The 26,383-nt window shown below is 44.1% G+C and overlaps 1 protein-coding gene across 2 annotated transcripts in view; it reads left to right on the top strand.

Annotated features, from left to right (window-relative positions):
• FSTL4 (follistatin like 4) overlaps nucleotides 1–26,383 on the top strand; it is a 661,388-nt gene that overhangs the window by 608,840 nt on the left and 26,165 nt on the right. The window contains exons 8-11 of one of the 2 annotated variants that reach the window (XM_029050942.1): nucleotides 1,778–1,898; nucleotides 18,340–18,501; nucleotides 20,858–20,992; nucleotides 23,319–23,345. In XM_029050942.1, coding sequence (XP_028906775.1) covers nucleotides 1,778–1,898; nucleotides 18,340–18,501; nucleotides 20,858–20,992; nucleotides 23,319–23,345 — 445 coding nt within the window. The remainder of the gene's footprint in view (nucleotides 1–1,777; nucleotides 1,899–18,339; nucleotides 18,502–20,857; nucleotides 20,993–23,318; nucleotides 23,346–26,383) is intronic. The other variant, XM_029050943.1, reaches the window with a different exon arrangement.

The following is a 26,383-nucleotide window of genomic DNA, read 5'->3' as shown; positions in this document are numbered from 1 at the left end:
CTGTACCATTGTTTCCTACAGAAGGTGCCCTAGCAGGATATATCACCCTAGTGGGAGTTGTCTGCTAGGAAGTCACTTCACTCATATGTGTTTGAGAAATGGTGTTAGTAAGTAAAACCTAGGTGATGTTTCTTCAGTAGGCAAAGTGAAAGGCTAACATCCTTAAAGCTAGAAAAGGGAAGGCTAGACTAGGACAAGATGGAGGATTGTAGAATCTCCAAGTGTGTGGACAAGAGGAACATGAAATTGTGGTTCATCAGATATTCCAGTCATACCTATGAAACTCGAAGGCGGTGTTTTTGTTTTGTTTTATTTTAGTTTTTTTAATGGTATTTGTTAAGTGCACCATGAGCCAGGCTCTGTACTAAGAGCTGGGGTAAATACAAGCTAATCAGGTTGAACCCAATGCCTGTTCTACATGGAGCTCCCAGTTTTACGGATGAGGTAAATGAGGCACACAGAAATGAAGTTACTTGCCCAAGGTTCCCACAGCAGACAAGTGGTGAAGATGGGATTAGAACCCAGGTCCTTCTGACTCCCAAGCCCATGCTGTGTCTGGGTTCAAGACAAACAGAAGGAAACACATCTCCAGAGTGGGGTGGGGTAAAAATATGGAAGTAGTTCGTACAGGAGTTGAGTAAGCTGAAAATGTCAAGAGGTTCAAGAAGAGTTTAGATAAAGGCATCTATACTACATAATAGGTTATTAAAAGAATGTTGGGAGTGTGTTTACGAAGAGTGAGGAGGCTGGGACCTGCAAAAAGAAGTTAATCCTCTTTGGGGAATTAGAAAGAAAAATAGAGAGGTCAGAAATAGTCAATCCATAGTGTTTTTTGAGTGTTCATGTGCAGAACACTGTATTAGGCGCTGGGGACAGTACAGTAGAATTAGAAACCACGGTCTCTGCCCTCAAGGAGCTTACAATCTAGCAGGGGAGGTAAACACCAAAATAAGGTACTGGTACGAGGAAGAGATATAAAAGGTATATCCTGAAGGTTTCATTCAATCGTGAGTTTGGACAAGGAGGAAAACCACGATCCTGTCCCTCTAATGATAACTGTGGTTTTAAGTGTTTACTATGTGTTAGACACTGTACTAAGTACTGAGGGACACAGTCCCTGTCCCACATGGGGCTCATAGTCTTAAATCTCCCTTCTACAGATGAGATAACTGAGGCACAGAGAAGTGAAGTGACTTGCCCAAGGTCACACAGCAGACAAGTGGTGGAACCGAGATTAGAACCCATGACCCACTGACTGCCAGACCCGTGTTCCATCTTGTGGTGCCAACACAGGAGGCAGAATGCGGGGATGGATGGATGTTTGGCCTGACCCGAGATTGTGAGTCTGCCATGTTCTAAGGGGCAGCTGATGTGCACAGAGGTTTCTCACAGGGACAGTTTCAGCTCGCTGGCCCCCAAGAAATGCCACCTCTGCCCATGAACCTCCTTGCCCATTCTAACAATTTATGCTCCCACTGCCTCTAACACATGCTGACCCTACACCTAGGAGAATGATCACAACACCTACACCCTAAATGTTGAGACACTGGGGAGATTTTTTATTTTTACTAGAGTTTATTCCTTACGCGGGGAGCCAAAAGCAAAAAGGGCAAAGGGGAAGTCAACCTCAATTACAGAGTTACCGAAAGAGAAGACCCATAAGGGGCAAGCTTAAAGGCCACTTCCTCTTGCAATAACAGTCTCCTAAACCCTTTCCTATGTTTGAGATAATTTGTTCAGTAATGAGATCCCTCTTTTGTTCTTTTGTTCAATGCAGGATTTTGGAGAAGATGATTCTCTATACATCACCAAGGTAACGACTATTCACATGGGCAATTACACCTGTCATGCCTATGGCTATGAGGAGCTGTATCAGACCCACATCCTTCAGGTGAATGGTTAGTAAATGGCACGTATGACAATCCACTGAAAATGTTCCCCTGAGCAATGTGCAATGTTCTTATTGTTCACCCTGAGAAGTGAGACACGAGGATTATCTTTTTCTACCTCGTGAGGCAATAAACAGGCAATAAAAATATCCTGCCAGCCCCATCACAAAATCGCCTCTTCTGAGTTACGAAGATGCCACCGGATAGTTCAGAGCCCAAACTAAATGCCTCTGATTCTCTCTGCTGACCTCATGTAAACACAGCAGGGAGTAAGATCTCCTTTTTAAGAACTTCTGATGCCCTCTAATTCATTGGTTGTCATAGAGAGAAAGACAAGAAATGGGAAGGAAGAGGCCACTGGCATAAAATTGAACACTTGGGTATAGGAGGGATTTAAAACAATTTGGCCTAGTTTGCCTTTTCCTTTACCAGTTCCCTCTGCTCTCCTCCCTCAACCAGCCCTACTTCTAACCAGGAATGTGAAGTATTCTGAAATGACGTAGATACTGGATGCCAACTCCAGGTTGATAACCTTAAATATGGCACAAGGTTCCCACACTGTCAGGCCCCAAAATACACCCTGGCCACCTCAATCTGGTTTTCTGCATGGGAATTCACTGGACAGTGAACTGCATTAAGACCAATGGTGCAGGTGAAAATCTTTTGGTTGGATGTGGGTTCTTTGGAGCTAACTTGTTTATAGCCGGGGATTTAGCTAAGCTTATATTCGGTGCACAGTATTGTGCTGACTGGAAAAGTGACCTGCGTGATCTCAGATCTATGTGCCTCAATTAATCTAGCAATCAGTGGTATTTATTGAACACTTACGGTTCGCAAAGGACTATACTGAGTCGTGGCCTAGTGGCAAGAGCACAGGCTTGGGAGTCAGAGGTCGTGGGTTCTAATCCCGGCTCCAGCACTTATCAGCTGTGTGCCTCGGTGAGTCACTTAACCTCTCTGTGCCTCAGTTACCTCAGCTGAAAAATGGGGATTAAGACGGTGAGCCCCACGTGGGACAACCCGATTTCCTTGCATCTACCCCAGCACTTAGAACAGTGCTTGGCACATAGTAAGTGTGTAACAAATCCCATCATCATCATCATTACAATGCAATAGAATTGGTTAATACAATCCCTACCCATAAGGAGTTTACAATCGACAAGGGATGACAGACATTAAAATAAATACAGATAGGGAAGTAGTCGAGTATAAAGATAGGGTACATAATTGATGAGGGGGTAGGATTAGCATCAGAAAGCCTAAGAGATTTAGAGCCAAATGCATAGTCAACGCAGAGGGGAGGATAGATAGGGAAATGAAGGCTTGGTCATGGAAGGCTTTATGAAGATAATGTAATAGACTTCAGTCAACACCTACGCCTACTAGTGAACAAAGTATTCATATTGAGTCGACAATTAGCCCTTAGAGACTCTTTGATACTCTTAATGTGTCGAGATGGAAGAGTTTCCCAACAGATCAGGAGAGTATTCTGACACTTGCTTCCACATGGCCCATTTTCCTGATGACACAGAATTTGAATTAGATCTTTTTTTAATGGTATTAGTTAAGTACTTACAGGAACTGAACTAAGCTCTGGGATACATACAAGCATATTAGGTTGGGCACAGTCCCTGTTCCACATAGGGCTCACAGTCCTAATCCCCATTTTACAGATGCAGTAACTGAGCCACAAAGAAGTTAAGTGACTTGCTCTAGGTCACATAGCAGACAAGTGGTGGAGTTAGAACAAAGGTCATTCTGACTCCTAGGCCCCAAATTCTTTCCACGAGGCCAGTATAATTTATTTTGATGGCATAAGGGATAGGATCAGACCATTGAATGTTAAGCCTGATTTCACCAGCTACTGGCATATAGTTGCCCGAATAGCTTGGTGATGTTCTTGGAACCGCAGGATTTGCTTTAATAGTGGTCAGAGTCCTGGTTTTTGGATGGTATCCCATGCCTCGGTCAGATCCGTAGGTATAGCAGAAAGGTCTCTTCTGGTGCCTTTTCTCCTGTGTCTGTCCTGCAGCAAATGTGTCATCTGCCTTTTGATCTGAAGTCATGTTGCGAATTGGATAATGTTTGGCTAACTATATTTTACTAAAGTCTGCCTGGGATCTTTCTGGTGGTGGAAGAGTTGCACTATCTGGTCACTTCCACCACAAGCTCTGTCCTCTTTCTTTTGAAAATGATAATTCTGGTGGCACCTTTTTTAAAAAAAAATTTATTGAGCACTTTCTATGTGCCAGGCACGATAGTAACTACTGAGGTAGATACAGGCTAATCAGGTTGGACATAGTCCATGTTCATGTCACACATGGAGCTCAAAATCTTCATCCCCATTTTAGAGATGTGGGAACTGAGGCATGGAAAAGTTAAGTGATTTACCCACGGTCACACAGCAGACACATGGCGGATTCAAGTTTAGAACCCAGGACCTCCTGACTCCCAGCTCCCTGTTCTATCCACTAGGCCACACTGCTGCTTTGAGGTCCATTGTCTTTTCTGCAGCAGAAGGGGGGGTAAATTGGGGAAATGAGGGCTTGGTCAGGAATGTCATCAGCTTCAGATGCTTGACCATTTTTCTTGGGCCTGACTGATAATCACCCATAGTTTCTAACTTGCCATTCCACTGAATGCTGATGGCAGACTAAATTGTGTAACATCTGTATGAGATGGGTACCTGTTTATTCATGGAGAACAGAGCATCAGCTTACTTTGGGGGCTTTTTATCTTGCTGTCGGAGAACATAGTCTAAACAGGAATTAGATCATCATAATTAATAATAATCTTTGCATTTGTAAAAGCTTATTATGTGCCAAGAACTGTTTTAAGCACTGGGATGGGTAGAGCTTTTGCAGATCAGACACAGTCCCTGTGCCACAGGAGCTCACATTCTAAGTAGGTGGGAGAGCAGGTATTGAATCCCCATTTTACAGATTAGGAAACTGAGGCACAGAGAAGTTGTGACCTACCCAAGGTCACACAGAAGGCAAGTGGCAGATGTGGGACTTCAAAAATTAAGTGGATATGAGGAAGGTACAGGATCAATCAGTCATATTTATTGAGGGCTTACTATGTGCAGAGAACTGTGTTAAGCGCTTGTGAGAGTTCACTATAACGGAGTTGGTAAACATAATCCCTATTCACAAGGAGCTTACAGTCTAAAGAAGCTTACAGACATTAAAATTAATGATGGACATGCACATAAGTGCTGTGAGGCTGAGAGTGGGATGAATGAATCGTACAAATCCAAGTTCAGGGACGACACAGAAAAGAAGACAAAGTAGAGGAATTAAGGACTTAGAAGAGGCCTCTTGGAGGAGTTGTGATTATAATGAGGCTTTTAAGGTGGGAAGAATGATCATCTGTCAGCTATGAAGGGGGAGGGAGTTCCAGGCCTGAGGCGAGACTTTGACAAGGAATTGGCAGCAAGATAGGTGAGATCGAACAACAAGAGTGTAGGTTAGGATTAGAGGAGTGATGTGAGTGTGTAAATCCGTTGACCATGGAATGACTTTTTTTGGCTAATGGAATAGTTATTATCCTGTGAGCAGGAGTCAGTGCATGACCATTTAATCTTCACCATTAACAAAGTCTATCCATCAACCGATCAGTGGAACTTATTGAGCACTTACTGTAGGCAGAGCACCGTATTAAGTACACGGGAGAGTACAGAACAGCAAGGTTGTCAGGCACGTAACCACCCCCAGCCACCCCATGGATACTCACTCCAGGATCAGAACACCTGAAAATATTTAATGGAGAAGGCCAGCTAAGCCCCCGTTTTACATATGGTTCTAGCAGAGGAGGGAAAATGCAGACTTTGTGGCCTTTTGAGATCCTTTGAAATCTGTGGGACGCCCCCCTGTGCTTCCACTGGCATTAGAGGATTGAAAACCTTCCTGCCAAATGGTGAGATGTTCAGTTAGACTGTAAGGTCGTCATGAGTAGGGAAGGTGTCCACCAACTCTGCTATACTGTGTTCTTCCAAACGCTTAAGGATTCCACACACAGTAAGCAGTCAATAAATTCAAATGACTGATTGAATGCTAGACAGCCCTTTTCCATTGGCCAGCCAGCATGGCCCCCACCGGAGTAAATCAGGATTCATTCATTCATTCAATCACATTTATTGAGCACTTACTGTGTGCAGAGCACTTACTAAGTGCTTGGAAAGTACAATTTGCAATCAGATAGAGACAATCCCTACCCAACAACAGGCTCACAGTCTAGAATGGGGAGACAGACAACAAAACAAAACAAGTAGACAGGCATCAGTAGCATCAAAATAGATAAATACAATTATAGATATATACACATCATTAATAAAATAAATAGAATTATAAATATGTACAAATATACACAAGTGCTGTGGGGCGGAAGGGGGTAGAGCAGAGGGAGGGAGTAGGGGCAATGGGGAGAGGAGGAAGAGGAGAGGAAAAGGGGGTCTGGGAAGGCCACCTGGAGGAGATGAGCTCTCAGCAGGGTTTTGAAGGGGGGAAGAGAGCTAGTTGTGCGGATGTGAGGAGGGAGGGCATTCCAGAGCAGAAGTAGGATGTGGGCCAGGTGTCAATGGCAGGACAGGCGAGAATGAGGCAAAGTGAGGAGGTTAGCGGCAGAGGAGCGGAGCGTGTGCTCTGGGCTGTAGAAGGAAAGAAGGAAAGTGAGGTAGGAGGGAACAAGGTTGGTTCCTTTGTAGGATTCTGCTTTCCAAGGTGGCTTCCCCATCATCAAGGAAGAGTCAATTGCTCGACAATGGGGAGATTCTGGGCACCAGGGGCACAACCTTTTGTAAAGTACAGGAGAGGTTTGATTGTGCTTGGTGGTGGATACTGTCTGCTGCCCCTCTGTTTCAATGCATGTGGGGGCACTGATAACTCACTGGCACAACTTCTCCAAAGCAGGTGGATGGTTTTACCCTAAGGGATCTAGTAATAGTAATAGGGGCCTTTCCCCTAGCTGAAATTTGTTTTGGGGTGGTTTTCTGGTCCCTTCCCTCCTTCTCTTGGTATGTCCCAGGTTTGTTTATTTTTAATGGCATTTGTACATGTCAGACACTGTACCAAGTGCTGGCGTCAATACAAGCTTAATCAGGTTGGACATAGTCCTTCTCCCAGGTGGGGATCCCATTCTTAATCCCCATTTTACAGATGAGGAAACTGAGGCACAGAAAAGTGAATGACTTGCCCAAGGTCACACAGCAGACAAGTGGAGGAGCCAGGATTAGTAGCCAGGTCCTTCTGACTCCCAGGCCTGTGCCCTATCCACTAGACAACTCTGCTTCTCAGTTATAGTTTCACCCTTCCCCTTGGGTCTTTGGTTACTAGGGTAGGTCTCCTGTCCTCACAGGAAGCAGCCTCAGCCCTCTGGGACCGTAACCCCTTGAACCCCACACCTTCTAGGTCTCCTGAGCCCCCACATCTCAGATCCCTCTCTGCACCTTGTTTATCTGCGGAGTCCCAGCCCAAATCTTCTCCCCAAAATGCCAAGGGGACTTCCTCCCAAACTCACTAGCCCTCTCTTCCTTTCCCAAGCATCCCCTGTCATTAGCTGTGTTCTAGGTGGAGGGCCAGGAAGCTTAATCCAATTAGTCTTCCCTCAGGGTGGGCAGCCTTAAGAGTGAATTTCCTTTCTACAGTGTCTACTCCCCCTTCCTTTGAATGTGGGGCACTCACTTCCTTTGAGTGAGTGTCACCCTGTCAAAGGGATGCAGGAAGGGACTTGGAAGGATTTTTCAGTTTCACAAATTAAAATAAGAGGATGGCGAGGAGAGCCTGGTGGTCCCCTTATATCTAGGGTAGATCCTGGGCAATGGACAGACGCCCGTGACATCCAGTGTGTTATGCTGGGCACACTATGTGAAATAATGTCACCTTAGGAGCCATTTTGCATTAGCTCACCTGAGGGCACCTAGAACATTTCTGGGCAGACCCCTAACCTCCCCTGTAGCTCCAGATATTTTGCATTCCTCTCCCAAGGCCCTGTGAATGTGGGTGCCGCTTCCAAGCCTTAGGACTTGGAGGCAGGAGCTGAGGAGGAGGGAAACTGGAGACTTAAAAAAATCCTGGACGTAGAGTTGTCTAATGCCATATCCTTAATGAACAAGGGACAAACCCGCTGAAGTCCAGATGACTATTGCCCCTACCAATCTATGTATGACACCACTACATCCCCCAGAAAGTCTGCCTCCATCTGTCCTCTCCTTCCATGCACCCATTCAGCTGTTTGTCACACACAGCACAGGGCACAGGGGAAGCCCAGTGGCTTTAGGATATGGCTAAGGAATGGCAAGTGGGTGGGTGACTTGCCAAAAAGAAATTCTCTTCCTCTGGGCAGGATGAAACAGGACTTTCTAGTGCCATTTTTATGAGATGGCAGTCACTCTCTCCAGCTGGAAAAAAAAATAAGAAGTGTGGCATTTGTTAAGTGTTTATTATTTTTAATGGTATTTGTTAAGTGCTTACTATGTGCCGGGCACTGTTCTAAGCACTGGGGTAGATACAAAGTAATCAGGTCAAACACAGCCCATGTAGTCAGTGGGGCTCACAGACTTAATCCCCATTATGCAGATGAGGTAACTGAGGCACAGAAAAGTGAAGTCGTTGCCCAGGGTCACACAGCAGACAAGTGGCGGAGCCAGGAATAGGACCTAGGTCCTCTGGCTCCCAGGCCCGGACTCTATTCACTAGGCCACACTGCTTCTCATATGTCAAATACTGCACTAAGCACTGGGGTAGATACAGGGTAATCAAGTCCTGCATGGGGCTGAAAGTCTAAGTAGGAGTGAGAACAGGTATTGAATCCCCATTTTGCAGATGGGGGAACTGAGGCACAGAGAAGTGAACTGATTTGCCCAAGATGACCCAGCACGTAATTAGAGCCCAGGGCCTCTGACTCCCAGGCCTGTGCTCTTTCCACTAGGCCACGCTGCTTCTCAAAGGCAAGAAAGACAAAATAGACCGAGCTGTTGAAAGTGCTCCATGTTGTATAGACTGCCAGATGTAGTACCAAGTATGTTTACTTATCAGGGGCAGCTGGATGGGTAATTAAAGAGAATGGTTCCCTCTGAGAAGCCTGAAGCGATGAAACCTGGTGTCTAGTCCCAGCCGTGCCACTAGACCCAAACAGAGAACAATAAGCCTGCGCCAGCCACAGATGGCAGGAGCACACATTCAAAGTATTAACAGGGGCCTCCACGGTGGCCTGTCTAAGTCTGGAGTATAGGGTGGTACCTAGGCAGAATCTAAAAGCATATTTCATGCCTTGGGAAAATGGATTTGCAAGGTTCAGCATAAATAGGCACCTGTGGGGCTATGACATTCATCCTTGACACTGTCTTCCCCTTGAGGCTAGTGGTACTTACTCCGCTGCCTGGTCGTGCGAAGCAGTGTGGCCTGGGTGACTGAGCACTAGCCTGATTGTCCAAAGAACCTGGGTTTTAATCCCAGCTTAACCACTTGTCTGCTGAGGGACCTTGGGCAAGCTCTTCACTTCCCTGTGCCTCAGTTCCCTCATCTGTAAAAAAGAAATTAAGAACAGGATCCCCACATGGGTCATGGAGTTTGTCCAACCTGATTATCTTGCATCTATCCGAACACTTGGCGCAGTGCCTGGCACATAGTAAGTGCCTAACAAGTACCATTAAAAAAAAGGGGGGGGTCCAGATCTAGAATCCCTTAGGATCGAGGCTGTTACCCCAGTGGGGGAACAGGTCATGTGGATTGGCAGCAGTTCTCCCCTGGCACTCAAAAATCCCAAGGGAAGGATCCAGAGGGTTTGAATCTGAAACTGGGGGCATTCCAACTGGGGCTGAGGGGCTGGGCCAGAAGAACATGGGCAGCAGGATGCCTGCAGGAAAGTAGGAAGGGTGCCTGTGGAAAGGAAAAGCATATGAGGAAAGGAAATGGTGTCTTTGAATCTTTTGTTTTCACAAGTGACTGACTAAAAGTTTTAAACTATGTATATTACAAACCCATTAGCTCCCAAGTCACCCAGCAGGCAAATGGAGTTGGGTTTAAACCCAGGTCTCCTAACTCCCAGAGTCCCATGGTTTTTTTTTCCCACTAGGCCACCCTGCCTTCCGGCTATTGATGCCACTATCAATCAATCAATCAGTGGTACTTACTGAGCACTTACTGGTCGTAGAGCATTGTACTAAGCACTTGGGAAAACGTTTGGTAGACATGAAGTGGTGCAGGACTGTAAAAACAGTGAGGCTTAGTTGATAGAGCACAGGCCTGGGAGTCAGAAGAACCTGGGTTCTAATCCCAGCTTTGCCACTTGTCTGCTGTGGAACTTTGGGCAGGTCTCTTCACTTCTCTGTGCCTCAGTTACCTCATCTGTAACAAGGGGGTTAAGACTGTGAGCCCCATGTGGAGCATGAACTGTGTCCAACCTGATTAGCTTGGGTCCACCGTAGCACTTAGTACAGTGCCTGATACATAGTAAGCACTTAATAAATACCCTTAAAAACTTTTAAAAATGATCCCCACTCACCAGGAACCTAAACTGTATCTCTATTTCTTCTCCTTGCCTCCATTATTTTTTTTAAATAATCAAGGATTTACCTGTCTCCCTATTAGAGTAGACGCTCTAGGAATCATGACTTTCACATCTGTTGTATTCTCCCAAGCAGTTAGCACTAGCTCCACATTATAGCCTTTGCTCAGACTGTCTTTGGTATGACAATCTTTGCAGTGATTAATGGGAAAGTCCTATTTTGCTTGCCTTCAACAATTATTTGTCTGTTTCTGCCATTTTCTTTTTTTATGGTATTTGTTAATCACTTGCTTTGGCCAGGCACTGTACTAAACGCTAGGGTAGATACAAGATAATCAGGTTGGACACAGTTTCTGGCCCACATGGGGCTCCCAGTCTTAATCCCCATTTTATAAATAAGGTAACTGAGGCACAGAGAAGTGAAGTGACCTCCCCAAGGTCACAGAGCAGACAACTGGTGGGACCAGGATTAGAACCCAGTTCCTACTGACTCCCAGGCATTTGCTCTATCCACCAGGCCATGCTGCTTCTCATACTGCTTTTCTCCCCTCTTTTTAAGCATAATAGTTTTAGTAAAGAAAACAACCATCACACTTGGTATACCAAGAACATTTTAGAACACCTTCACTCTTAAACCTTCTGAATATATAACAGAAAAATATGGTGGATGGGAAGGATAGATCCTTTCCAAATGAGAGGAAGGCAAGATGAGAGGCGGCAGAAATATGCCAGTAAATTTGAAACATAGCTGTAAAAGCAATTTTTGCATGTTTTGCTGGGGAGAAGGGGAGGGTAACAGCAGAGGGATGAGCTGCTACTCCTTAGGAGTTATGGGGTTTCAGTTGACTGGATGGATGCTTTGTGCTTGGATTTGTCGGGGGGAGGGGTCATTTCCTGGACTTCATTTGAAAACCCTTTCTACCCATTGCATGTTGGGTTCTATCAGTCAAACATCAATCAGTGGAATTTATTGGGCCCTTACTTTGGGCAGAGCTTTGTGCTTAAGTGCTTGGCGAATGCAATGCAGTTGGTAGGCATCATGCCTACCTTAAGGAGCACAGTCTAATAACTCACCACAGGTAAGGGAAGCAACTGTAGATAAGGTGTACAAAGGTGCTGTGGGAGGGGGGCTGGGGTCAATACCTAAGTGCTTAGGTGGTGGGACTAAGTGCATGAATGAGGCAAGAAGGAGGGAAAATAAGGTGGGGAATGAGGGCTTGCTCAGGGAAGGCTTCCTGGAGGAGAAGTGATTCAACAGGACTTTGAAGATAGGGATTGTGCAGGTCTCCCGGATACATAGAGGGAGGGAGTTCCAGGAATGAGGGAGGTCATGGCCTAGAGAAGCAGCGTGTCCTAGTGGATAGAGTATGAGCCTGGGAGTCAGCAGGTCCTGGGTTCTAATTCTCACTCCGCCACTTGTCTGCTGTGTGAACTTGGGCAAGTCTCTTCACTTATCTGTGCCTCAGTTACCTCATCTGTAAAATGAGTCATAAGATTGTGATCCCTGTGTGGGACAGGGACTGTGTCCAATCCAATCGTCTTGTGTCTATTCCAGTGCTAAGTACAGTCTCTGGAACATAGTAAGCACTTATCAAATACTATTATTGTTATGATGATTATTAGGTCTTGAGCAAGGGGATGACGATGGGTGAGGGGAGACCCAGAGACTGTGCATAGGTTGGTATTAGAGGGAAATAAACTAGTGGGAAAAGGGAAGAAAATAGGGAAATAAACATCTTTGGGAAAAAATATTAATCAAGAAATGGAAAGAACTTTAGAACTACAGGAGAAGTAAAACTTGTCCACCTATAAAATGGAAATGTAGATTAAATACCCAAGTAAATGTGTTGCTCTATTTTCACCTTGAGCAAAAATTGTTGTCGTCATGAGAAAACCAGCTATTATTTGGAACGCTTAGATGTGAGCAATCCATTTTTGAAGTTGCAGAACTAAGCATCACATTTTATTATTGTTGGATATGATCTTCCCGAAGAGATGGATTCCGTTCCAACAGCTCCCCGAGGCAGTGTGCATTCCTCTTCCAAACCTCCCTTCCAGGGAAGCACAAAGAATAGGGCAACCAGAAATGTATTAAACCAGCCTTCTCCACAAAGTTACCAGGGTTATAAAAGTCTGTGTAGAGCGCTGTTCCAGGGGAGACAACCTGAGTAGACTTAACAAGAAGGCCCAGACACTTCTAGACAATGATCGACCCCTCTTCAGCTCTTCCAGCTTGTCAGCCCCTGGAAACCACTGGAAATTAATGAGCTCTAGATTCACATCACCGGGTCTCAGGCAAGCCCAGCCTGCTTTTGCCCAGAAGGAAATTTGGTGGCTTTTTCCACTTCCCCAGCAGTGACTTGGAAACTGGGAAACCTGAAGTTGATTTTTTTTTTTACAGTATTTATTAAGCACTTACTATGTGCCAGACACTGTACTAAGCACTGGGGTAGATACAAGGTAGTCAGGTTGGACGTAGTCCGTGTCCCACAAGGGACTCATAGTCTTAATCCCTATTTTATGGTTGAGGTAAGTGAGGCACAGGGAAGCGAAGTGACTTGCCCAGGTCACCCAGCAGATATCTGACCTGGAGAAGCAGCATGGCCTAGGAGATAGAATATGGTCCTGGGAGTCAGAAGGACCTTGGTTCTAATCCCTGCTCTGCCACTTGTCTGCTGCATGATCTTGGGCAAACATAACTTTTCTGTGCCTCGGTTACCCCATCTGTGGGGGAACTGGTTAGACCCATGTGGGACATAGACTGTGTCTAACCTGTTTAGCTTGAATCAACCCATACCTTAGTACAGTGCTTGGCACATAGTAAGAGCTTAAAAAATAGCATATAAAAAAATATGCTGAGATCGATGCCTCCGTTAACAGATGCAGCTGAGCCCTAGACAAAGTGGTATCTTTGGTTAGATATGGTGGTTCAGTGCCGTAGTTTCTGGCCATGGAGAGAACGTGGCTTCCACTTCATCCTTGTCCCGGATAGATCCACACTTTTGGTCAGCAGGTACCACTGATGGATGATCTTGTGCCTTTCATCTTCCAGGCTTCCGGCCTTTCCATCTCAGCTCCTTTCCTGAGCAGCCTTCCTACTCCGACATCACAGCGTGTCCATTTGGGGGAATCTCTAGAATTGAACATGACAGCCAGATCCCCCCACCTCACTCTTCCCCGAGGTGATGGGGTGACTGTCCCAGCCCCGGGGAACAATGTTGAATGCTGGGCTGGCCAACAGAGGAAGTAGCCAAAGACTTTCTTGCTCCTCGTCCCAGCTACATGCCAGCCGGAGCCACGGGGTACAAACTACTCTGGATAGAGAGATTTTTTTCCCCCCAGTTCTTTCAGTCACTTTGTATTTCCAGGTAATACCTTTTTAAGAGGCCTGGGGGCTGGAACCAGCAAGTTGGAACTCCCATCTTTTCCATTTTGAGAGCTCTGCAGCAAAGCCTCTCCCCACTGTTCATTCGTGACCCAATCAAACTGGAAAAAAAAAAACACCTCCCTTGGACAGTCTGACCACTTTATTATGAAACTCAGCCATCTCTTCTATCCCCTTTACAATTCCAAATGCAACTTTATATAAATAATCCCCTGCAGGCAGTAAACTCACTCTGACAGACTCTTGGAACGAGATGCATTCAGCTCTTTCACTTGGAATTTGTTCTCGTCCTGATGGCGCTTAGATCTCAAGAGACCAAAAACCATCACAACATTTGAGGCAACTGAATTTTTAGTCCATCTTTGAGAAAACAAGCACAGTCCCTGGTTGACTCCCAGGGCCCCACTGTCTTCTCTTTCAAGCTCTCTCAATTTAAACTATCATAATGAAAGAGGCAGAAATAGCAAACCTTGTTCCCTGGCGTAGTTTCTTTGAGGGCCACGGAAAGCCACAAGCCAACTTGATCTGTGCAAGTACACTGGGACTGATTTCCCAGTCATTAGGTGGAAGCTGCTGCTCTTCGGGAGATAAACAGATAGAAGAATCCAGGATTGTCCAAGATTACCAAGACTGATCCCTTTAGGTAACAATCACTTGAGGGAACTTGTAGGTTGTGGATTGTTCCTCCTGTTCTTGTTTGCTCTTCTCTTGAGATCCTAAGTTGAAATGGGAAAGTGAAAAATAGTGGGGATTTCTTTTTTTGCATTGAAGAAGACTTAGTATCTTGTCATTATGAAATTGTTATGAAAAGGAGGTGCTGGACTCAATGAGAATTATGGGTATGTTGGGTGAGCCATCTCCATTGTTATAGTACTGCAAACATGTTCTCTTCAATTCAGTAGGATTCCTCTGCCTCCCTTCCCCTTTATTCCCCCACCATCATGTCAGGAAAATGGCTTGTATTTTTTAATGGTATCTGTCAAGCACTTATTATGTGCCAGACACTGTACTAAGTGCTAAGATAGATACAAGATTATCAGGTTAGACACACTTCATGACCCACATGAGGCTCAGTGTTAATCTCCATTTTACAGATGAAGTAACTGAGACACGGAGAAGTTAAGTAACTTGCCCAAGGTCACACAGCAGGCAAGTGGCAGAGGAGGGATTAGAACCTGAAAAGAGTATCTAACTTTGGCTTCACAGACACTGTCTTCTCCTGGTTCTCCCCCTACCCCTTTGGCCACTTCTTCTCAGTCTCTTTCACAGGCTTCTCCTCTGCATCCCACCCCTTTACTGTATGAGTCCTCAAGGTTGGGTTCCCTTGTATTCTCTATCTACACATACGCCCTTGGAAAATCCATTTGATCCCTCAGCCTCAACCCCCATCTCGACATGGGTGATTTCCAAATCTACCTCCCCACTATCCAACTACTCTCCTCTCTGCAGTCTCACATTTCCTCCTGCCTTCAGAACATCTCTACTTGGATGTCCCACCAACACCACAAACATACCATGTCCAAAATGGAACTCTGCATTCCCACCCAAACCCTGTCCTCCCACTGATCCCCTCCCAGATAACACCACCTCCCCCACAGTCTCCCGCACATGCAACCTTGGCATAATCAGTCAATGGTATTTATTAAATGCTTACTGTGTGCAGAGCACTGCACTAAGTGGTTGGGAAATAATACTATTAATAATAATAATTGTTATATTTGTTAACTGCTTAACATGTGCCAAGCACGGTACTAAGCATTGGGGTAGGTACAATATAACTAGATCCCACATGGGGCTCCCAGTCTAGATCAGAGAAAGAAAAGGCACTGAATCCCTGTCTTTGCAGATGAGGAAACTGAGGCATAGAGAAGTGAAGTGATTTGCCCAAGGTCACACAGCAAGTATGCGGCAGAGATGCTGCAATTAATTCCCTTAATCTGATCTTTCACCATTTTCCTTGTAGATGGCAATGATGGTGGTATTTTTGAGTTCCTGTGGCATATTCTCAGGGATCCATATGCTGAGGAATAGCTTGCATGTGTGCTTAAATAGAGTTTCCTCTAGGTTTGTAGATTTCAGCAATAAGGCCATTGGATCCAAGTGCTCTGCTGTTTTTCATGGCTCCAACTGCTCCGGGGATTCCCCCGGTAGTTTGGGTTAGTGGAAGTTTTTGTATGTTTTGCAGGGCCTCAATCTTCAATAGTTGAAGGCATACTGGGGAGAACATTGAAATATTCTTGTATTTTTTTAGGATTCCCCATTTCTGATGAGATTGGAGGTGTTTTCACTCTTTAGAGATCCTGGGTTGGCATGAACTGGGCCATATAATGTCTTTAGTGATGTTGGCTTATGGTCTGCACAGACCTGGATCTCTTCCATTTGGGCATCCCACCCACCTGTCGCACATTTTCTCTAATTTGAGTTATGAGTCACGATCCAGGCTTCTGAAAGCCTCTCTCCTGAGTCCTTGTGTGCTACAAAATGTCACTGGTGCAGTTGATGTTTTGCCATCATTTTGGCCTTTTATCTCCAACTCATTTGCATCAAAATGACCTAGGTGACTTCTTTTGACCATGTCCAGTGTCTTGACAGCTGCTTGGAATTTTGCACAATTATCCTCCATCCCACCCACTTGACCCCAGCTGTAGCCCCTCTCATCCTGTATATTGGGTCCCAACCACTAGTCCCCAGCAGTAAGTCCTCTCCCTCATTATCCTCAGCCCCATGGACAGATTCCCAGGTGTAACCCCTCTCCCGCAACATCCTCATCCCCATCCACCAGTTCCCCTCGAGAAGCAGTGTGCCTTAGTAGATACAGCATGGACCTGGGAATCAGAAGGATCTGGGTTCTAATCACAGCTCTACCACCTGTCTTCTGTGTGACCTTGGGCAAGTCATTTAATGTCTCTGTGCTTCAGTTACCTCACCTGTAAAATGGGGATTAAGAGTGTGAGCTCCATGTGGTACAGGGACTGTGTCCAACCTGATTAACTTGTATCTACCCCAGTTCTTAGAACAGTGCTTGGCATATGGTAATCACTTAACATATACCACAAGTATTAGTAGTATTATGATGATGATTAACAAGTACCATAATTATTATCATTATTATTATTATTATTTTATTGGGAACTGTGGTTTGATTTCCATGCTTCAGCAGACCTATCAATCGATTGATCAATCAATGGTATTTATTGAGTGCTTACTGTTTGCAGAGCACCGTACTAAGTGCTTGGGAATGTACAGTTCAACAGAGGTGATAGACATAATCAACAAGAAACTTAGATTCAAGTCAGGGAGACAGATATTAAAATAACTTATGGATATGTACATGAGTGCTGTGGGACTGAAGGTGGGATGAATATCAGTGCTTAGAGGGTACAAATCTAATGCAAGGATGATGTAAACGTGAAAGGGAGTAGGGTGAATTAGCATGGCCTACTGGAAAGAGCAGAGGCCAGTGAGTCAGAAGGCCTGGGTTCTAATCCTGTCATTTGTCTGGTGTTTCACCTTGGGCAAGTCACTTAACTTCCCTGTACCTTAGTTACCTCATCTGTAAAATGGGGATTAAGACTGTGAGCCTCAGGAAGGCCATTGACTGGATCTAACCTGATTATCTTGTATCTACCCCAGCACTTAGTATGCTTCTAAGGATAGTGTGAACTTGGAGCATATGAGGCAATGGTCTTCCCATTTTCCTCCCATGTGACACCAATTGTTCCTGCATTAGAAATAAATGAAATGGTCCCTGCCCTCAGGGAGCTTGTAATCTGGCTTGGGTTCCATTAAAAGACTGGATGAATCATTTGGAATCCCTGAAGAAGGCATCATTCACAGACCTTGAATCATTACATCTCAAGAGTAAATAGAATGGTAGTACTAATAGTATTTATTAGGGACCAGGCACCATTTTGAGCACTAGGAAAAATTACAGGTTAAAATTAGACACGATCCCTAGCCATTTAGCAGAATGTAACAGTCTCCACCCCAAAAACTGTGTGTTTATCTCTCCGAATTATTTGAGGACTCCCTCCAAGCCAAGGTGAGTTAGCAAAGAATGATTGAAGGCTGAAATCACAGGATTGGAAATCAATTGGTCTTGTCTAACTGTAATGTAATTAGTATTTCTGCCAATGGGCATCTAGAGGTGCTTCATTAAATGTCTCCTTTCAATAAATTAACTACTATGTAACAAAAGAAACAACTTATCTGTATTTCACTCTTTCAGAGTGAGAGAGATTTCAGTTACAATTTTTCCCTCAGTGTTTTAGTTAAAAGTATTAAAAATCTGGGCGACTCTGGTTTAAATGAAGATTAGCAAAGAAAAATGGAAATGAAAAGGCAGACATTGTTGTTAGCAATCTTTATTTCATGGGTTTCCTCTGTGGCTTGTTGCCCAAATCCATTGTGATAGAACCACCATTTTGCCCGTAGATTTGGAATGGAGCTGGGTTATCTCTCCTGGTCTCATTCCGAGCACACCCCAGAGCTGGTACTTCGGGAAACAGAATTAGAAAGCTGGTAAATTTGGTTCCAAATCCTTATGGTTTCTCTCCCCAGTGCCACCCGTCATTCGAGTTCACCCTGAAACGCAGGCCCAGGAACCAGGAGTCTCTGCAAGTCTGAAATGTCACGCGGAAGGCATTCCCGCCCCCAGAATTTCTTGGCTAAAAAACGGCATGGGCATCATACCGAAATTGTCCAAGCAGCTGACACTTTTAGGTAAGAGCCAATTTCAGCTTCTTTGCACCCTTGACACCTGAGCCCATTAGACTATTTGCAGTTGAACTGTAAGGTTTAGTTTTCCACAGCCGAGATTGTAAAAGAATCAGGTTTGTTCTAACCATTTAGGGAGACCTGGGTTGGATATGGACGTGGTCTCTCTGCAACAGGCAGTTATATTTTTTCCATCCAACTTTAGCAAAATTGATATTGTATTGTGCAGCAGTGTCCAATGACTGAACAGCCTGCTGTTAAAATGCCAGCTGGGAATCTTTCATTTTTCCAACTGACAAGTGGAGGTGAACTTTGAATGCTTTACTTTACCTGCTGTCCATCTTCATTTCCTAATCCGAGCCAAATTAACTATCCTGTGAAAACTCTGTCGCAGTAAACAACTTATTCCGAGGATGTGAAGAGCAGAGAGGATTATTGTAAATCCATTGAAAAGTGAAAACAATTTTTAATGATCAGTAAAAACCAATTTGTACAAAAAAATCATTCTTTTATCATCGAGCCACAAAGAGGAAGGCAATTCCCCTAGAGATGTCCAGTGTTTTGAGCAAACATATGAGTTAATTTATGTCATGGGAATAGCAAACCTTTTCTGGGGGCATTTAGCAAATGTAATCGTAGTAGTATAATGGTGATATGGAATTTATTAAGCACCTACTGGGATCTGGGCGCTACCCTAGGCATTTGATAAAATTATCGTTATTAATAATGATGATGATAATAACAGTGGTACTTGTGCGAAGCATGGAACTAAGCACTGAAGTAAATACAGGATAGATTGGACATAGTCCCTTTCCCTCTTTGAGCTCACAATCTAAGTAGGAGAACAGGTACTGAACCCCAGTTTAAGCCCAGAGAAGTTGTGACTTGCCCAGGTCACCCAGCAGGCAAGTTATAGAACCAGGATTGGAACCCAGGTCCTTTGACTCCCAGCCCTGTGCTTTTTTCACTTGGTCATGTTCCTTCAAAAGCACATTTAAAAAGACACATTTCCCAACCGATGGGCTCCTAATGGGGCAAGCAGAGATAGAAATATATACAAAGAGAGTAAACGAACATTGTCATATTATTCCAATTAAAATAAATCATTAAATGTACCAATTAATATCCACATGTACTGAGGATAAGACTATAAGCTCATTATGGACAGGGAATGTGTTTGTTATATTGTACTCTCCCAAGCGCTTATGCAATGCTCTGCCCACAGTAAGCATCAGTTCGATTGATTGAAATGAATATGTAGGGAATAGAGATGGATGATGCTTATATAAAACAGGAAAACCTAAAGATTATCCCAGGTCAGCCACTGGCTATTGGAGTCTACATGACCTAGAGGGAGGATCATAGCATATAACAGTTATGGCTACATCCCCAGGCTCACTGTTCAACCACCTCACATACCTGCCCAGTCAATCATATTTATTGAGCACTTATTGTGTTCAGAGCATTGCACTAAACTCCTGGAAGAGTACTATATAACAGAGTAAGTAGATACGGTCTCTACATAATGAATTTGCAGTCTAAAGGAGGAGATTAATATGAATAAAATTACAGATCTGTACATTCATTCAATAGTATTTATTGAGCGCTTACTATGTGCAGAGCACTGTACTAAGCACTTGGAATGAACAAGTTGGCAACAGATAGAGACAGTCCCTGCCGTTTGATGGGCTTACAGTCTAATCGGGGGAGACAGACAAAAACAATGGCAATAAATAGAGTCAAGGGGAAGAACATCAGTGGGGCTGAGGGATGGGTGAATAAAGGGTGCTAATCCAAATACAAAGGCAACACAGAAGGTAGTGGAAGAAGAGGAAATGAGGGCTTAGTCTAGGGAGCCCTCTTGGAGGAGATATGCTTTTAATAAGGCTTTGAAAGTTAAGATACTAGTGTTGGATTTCCCAAAGTGTGAATTCCAGTCTATCAATCCATTAATCAGTAGTATTTATGGAGCACTTACTGTGTGCCGAGCACTGCCCCAAGTACTTGCGAGAGTCCAATAGAGTAAGCAGACATGAACCCTGCCCTCAGGAAGCTTTCCATGGAGCAGAGGACAGTTTGATAGCATTGATCTCCTGGCCCGATGGTCTGGGCCTACCTTCCTCCACCCAACATTTCACAGGATCTGTCTGCCTTTCTCCTTTGAAGAAATGAGTATAAAACCAGGCAGAATGATTTTTCAGCCTCTTTCAAGCTCTGGCTTCTGCCTGATCAGGTTGTGAAGCCCCAAACTCCTCAAGAGCAAAGACAGAGTACTCTGGTTGATGCTGGGACCCCCAGGGACCCCCAGTTGTAGACAGTGATTCTGACGTGCCAGAGATATGGTTTTTGACTCTCTTCATAGCCAATGGGAGCGAACTGCACATCCGCAGCGTCCGCTATGAAGACACCGGCGCCTATACCTGTATTGCTAAAAATGAGGTGGGGGTGGACGAGGACATTTCTTCTCTCTTTATTGAAGACTCGGCCAGAAAGACCCGTAAGCTTACTTTTTCCTTTTCTTTTAAGAGATGTTTTTAACCCAACAGCAAATCTATTTGGTTTTGTCACTTTAATCCCTAAATAAATCAATCCAGTATGATTTCTATCATTCTGAACAAATACTGGTCTGTTTCTCCTGTGTCCTCAGTCCCTGGATCCAGTGACGCACCGGATCTTCTCTCCCCCAATCCGGGCCCCGGCCCTACACTATTGGAGGGGAGAAGTCGGTGGGTGGCTTTCTGGGGTCTGTATGAGTTGGGAAGGGTCTGGTGGAGTAATCCCTCCTCATTATCCTCACCTTCACTCCTCCAGACCCCTCTCAGCCCCTTTTCAAATGAATGAGCCCCAGGAACCAAACCTTACCCTCTTCTGAATGAGCTTCGGCAGGTCACTAAGCCAGCATCCGTGTTGGGTTTCCCACAGCTCGGGGCTGGCATCTTTGCCAATGCTCTTCTTTACTGACGTTCAGGAAAGGCAGCTGGCCGAAAAGCTCAGCTGCATAAGAACTGCCCCTTCCCAACCACTCCCCATCCCTGCCCCCATCAACCCCCCAAAATTTGATGGGTGGCCCTTTCTTCTACCCTTCTTGGTTTTAAAAGAACTTGAAATCATAATCTGTTGTGGCCAGTATTTTACAAACCAATTTAAAATCATCTGGCTCTTGCTGTAATCTAGCTCAAAGGGTAAAAGATATTTATTGGTTGAGTGTTTTCCTTTAAGAGCTATAGTGTCCTCTTACTTGGTGGACAGACCAATTCACTGATCCACAGACACTATGTAGCCATGTCCACCAGTGGGAAAGTCCAAAAATCTTAGATTTCTTGGGGTTACGATCCTAACTAGGCAAGATGTTATTACCTAGTTTACTCACATACTTGCCCCACTTTTGCATAATTTTTACATCTCCAAAACAGGGGAGGAGCTTTAGATGGGCAATTGAGTCCTGTTATAAGAGAAGCAGGAGAAAAAAGAGAAGTAGAAAAAAAAAGAGAAAGGAGGGAAGACGAAAGAGGGCACTTGAGACTGTTTCTTCTATTGTTCTTTCCCAAGTGCAACATACAATAGGCACTCAGTGAATTATTGCAAACCCCCTCATTCTCTTCTTCCTACTGTGCCAGGTTTAAGGAAGAAACTCTCATTCATTCATTTAATTGTATTTATTGAGCATATACTGTGTGCAAAGCACTGAATTAAGCACCTGGGAGAATACAGTATAATAATAAATAGACACATTCCCTGCCCACAGCGAGCTCCTCCTTCCCCAGTAAGAGCCTGTTTCTTTGGAGTTACGGACACCTTCTTCCTACTGTGGAGCGCATATTTTAAAGAAGAGACTCCTCTTAAGTGTTACTGTACTCCGACATTTCTCCTCTTCCTACCTCAACGAGGGAACTATTACTTCTTACAATTACCCATATGTGTTTTTAAAAAAAACCAAAAAACTTTAAATTCCCTCCTCAAAAATCAGAGGGGTGATGGATGGGAATTATACAGTGGGGCAATTATGTGAGTAAATACAGTATCTAGCCAGGGCCCCAGTGGTACATAGTCTAAATGTGCTTCCTGTTGCCCACAGTTGAGGCCCAGAAACACTGCCAGGGCCCCAGGCTTCATCTTGGGCATCAATAACTGAGGAGGGATAGAAGCCATAACCTGTCAGCTCCCAATGCAGTGAGGAATGAGTCCACTACAAGCACTTTTCCCCAACCAAGAAGAGCTGTCCTGCTCAGAAATCTAGGCATTTTAAACCCCTTCAGATGAAGCACATTTTTCCTAACTTGAAAGAAACAAAGTGCCAATCTTTGGCGTCAAATGAAATAATTGGGAACTATTAAAGGCAGAATTTCAAGGGCAAGTCTCCCTAAGGATATTGTGAATTCTAAATGAACACAGGGTCTTATTGCTATACATTCCCAAAAGAAATCCCGGCAGTCTTTTAGGTGCGATAATGAGCAGTTCTTGTCTTTGGAGAAAGGTTTGTTATTCATCGTTTGGTGTGTAAAGCTTATGGAAAATCATTCCTGCCACTGGAACCTTTGTAACACAAGTCATAATTTCACATGGCTGCATAGAGCCCATTACATAGAGACATGTTCAGTGGTGTATTCTTTTCATATGTCAGGAAGGTGAATTTGGGGTTGGAGCCAACCATTTATTTCCAGTATTTCGCCCCGGAATCTTTTTTTATGAAGAGGATGAAAACCTACAGAGATCTTTCTTAAACTTCACTCTGTAATTGAATCCCTAGGATGAAGGTGTTGATCTTGCTTTGTTTTCTCTTTTCTTGATGACTTTCCGGCTTCCCCAATTCTCTGCTGCTGCAGTGGCAAACATACTGTGGCGAGAGGAAGGTACAGGAGTCTAGTTCTTTCGTGGAAGTGATAATGTGCTTGTCTGCTTTAATGATTCCACAATGGGCCATCCTCCACCAAGACGGGTCTGACCAGGATCCAACCGAGCATGAGACTATTAGAGACCACCTGTCCCTAGATGTTGCATTTGAAGGAGTCATTTCCAAGCTCAGTGGTTATGCAGGGCTCAGTGAGAGTTTCTTTCTTTGGACAGAAACGCCCCAGGGTAACAGCTCCTGAGTGGGACCCCTCCCTCCCATCCATTCCCTCTCCCGCTTCCCCTCTCCATGACCACTCTTGACAAATTGCCATTTCCAAATCCCCACTTAAAAACCAGTTTGGGTGACGTACTTAATGTATAGAATGAAAGGTAACTTCTATTCCCTCTAGACTGTGAGTTCACTGTGGGCAGGGATCATGTCTACCATCTGTTAGATTGTACTCTCCCAAGTGCTTAGTACAGTACTCTGCCCACTGTAAGCACGCGATAAATACCATTGATAATATCTCTACCACCAGTAAATAGGCCATGTGGTGTGTTTGAATTCACTTTCCAATTTGGATTTTAAGCATATTTTGAGAGAGGTGAATATTTGCAGTCATATTCTGTTTGTCCCAACTCAGGGTAAACAAATGGAAAAAGCTTCCCCTCTCCCTTAACTAACTGCAGGGAGGACTTTACCCCTCCCTCTTGGATCTCAGATTTTAGAAGCTTGAACCGTCACCCCTTAGGAGTTCCACTCAGCGGCTGGGATCCAAGGACAAGCTAATGAAATACCCGAGTTCTTTTCTTCTGGAACTTTTGCAAATTTGATTTCCATGAACAAGTGGCAAAGTTTCTACTGGGGCGCAGAAAACCCAGGGGAAATGCTGCCCTTGAAACTCTCTCCCTAGGAGAGGATTTAAAAAATAGTTTGAACCTGGTGGACAACACCTAGATTTTCAGTTATGGTGTGAGAAGTGTCATGACAGTGCCTTGTTGGGGAAAAGCAATGATTTGTAGCCTTCCATTCTGTTAAAAGACTCCATGATGAATTTTCCCCCAGGGCACTGAAGTGGTTGAGCAAGTCTGTTATGGAATCACTGACTTGGCTGTAAATATCCAGGAGGGGACCTGGGAAATCCAAACCATGGCTCTTCCTTTTGGTAATAATAATAAAGATGGTATTTGTTAAGTGCTTACTATGTACCAAGCACTGTTCTAAGCACTGGGAGAGATATACGGTAATCAGTTGTCCCACGCGGGGCTCACAGTCTTACAGATGAGGCAGCTGAGGTATAGAGAAGTTAACTGATTTGCCCAAAGGCACACAGATGATAAGTGATGGAGCTGGGATTAGAACCCACAACCTCTTACTCCCAAGTCTGTGTTTCAGCTGTCAGATCCTTGCTCTACCTTCATATATATATATATTTATACACACACACACACACACACACACACACATGCCAAAAAAAATCAGGCATTACATTTAAAAATAATTTGGAAATCCATTTTGAATAAACAGCCAATCTAAAGCAAATGTTTGACATGTGGCAAAGCTCTGAAATAATTTTTTGACATTTCCTTGAGGGCGTTACTTGCTGTTCAGTATATAAACAGTACTTATATTCAGACTGGTGGGGAGACCGTTAAGATAATCAAAGTCTCATTATATCATAGATATTGCGTTAAACTAGTAATATAAGTAAATGACTACATGTGCTGCATGAAGAAAGCTCTTGGCTCGGTTTTTCTTAACTTAGTTTGTCATTTTTAAAAAGGGTGAAATTTTCAAAGCATTTGGCAGAAAGCAAAATTACAAAACTGGCAAAACACAAAATAGCACGTTCTGGTTTAAGTGGAAAGTTAGATGGACATGCAATAGGGAGGGAGAAAGGAAACATGCTAGTCCCTATCTTTCTGCATTTGGTGGATACAGAAGAGAGTGAAACCTCAGGCTTGTTCTGATATTGCTAATGAAAGGCTGAGTGGGCGAAGTCTATTATTCCCAGGTGAATATTGGCTCCTGAGGGCCTCAGCTCAATACCTGGAGAAATGATGGATGTGTGTAAGCTTTAAGCACCTTATGCATTTAAGTCATTAATCTTGGCTTCTAAAATACAAAGATGGGAAGGAGAGAAACTGTTAAAAGGATAGGAAGAAGAGGAGAAAGCTACCCTCTCAAAGGGAACCAGATTTGAAACAGCCTGTGGTTTAGAGGACCATTGTCTGATTGTCATTGTCAAAAGAAATCCCAGTATCTTCTTAGCAACAGGTTTCTCTCAAAAAGTATTAAGGCTATTCTGAGAGGAAACAATCGATTTGTACATTTTCCTTTGATGTAGCAAACTTCCGTGAATTTTATCAAGCCCTTTGAACTTTCTACCAGAATAAATAGCTGTAGCCTAGCTTACTAAAAGCAGCTCGAAGGTTCATTATGAGAATAAACAATTATGGTTCTTTTTGTTAGTTTTTTTAAAAGACATATTGAATTTCATAAATAGGGCAATTCTAGGATCTAGCTAAAAGCACCAATATGAAATGTCAAATAGTAACTAGGTCTTCTAAGTCAGAGCAATAGCAAAAGCAAAATATCCCATCCCACCTCCACCCAGCTCTTTCCAAGGCAGTTTTCTTTAGAGAGCCAAGTTTCTTCCAGACTTGATGGAACCACTACACTCACTCCCTGAGCCTGGGGTGCTAAACTATCTTACCACATCCTCAACTTGTGTTCCCAACCCTGCTATTAGCACAGGGTGTTACCTTCTTTTTCTGGACTCAGTCTTTCTACCTGCAAAAGAGGGACCTGCATTTGTCCCATAAAAAAAATCTTTTATTTTCCATTTGTCTTCTTTTATAAGCACTTACTGTGTGGCAGGCACTGTACTAAGCGCTGGGGTAGATACAAGCTAATCAGGTTGGACACAGTCTATGTCGCACATGGGGCTCACAATCTTCAACCCCATTTTACAGATGAGGTAACTGAGGCAAGGATTAGTTCAGCGATTTGCCCAAGGTCAAACAACAGATGAGTGGCAGAGCCAGAACTAATGCT

The sequence above is a fragment of the Ornithorhynchus anatinus genome, chromosome X1, assembly GCF_004115215.2.
Source record: "Ornithorhynchus anatinus isolate Pmale09 chromosome X1, mOrnAna1.pri.v4, whole genome shotgun sequence".
In the NCBI taxonomy this organism is placed as follows: Eukaryota; Metazoa; Chordata; class Mammalia; order Monotremata; family Ornithorhynchidae; genus Ornithorhynchus; species Ornithorhynchus anatinus.
This window is presented reverse-complemented; position numbering and strand designations above follow the sequence as displayed.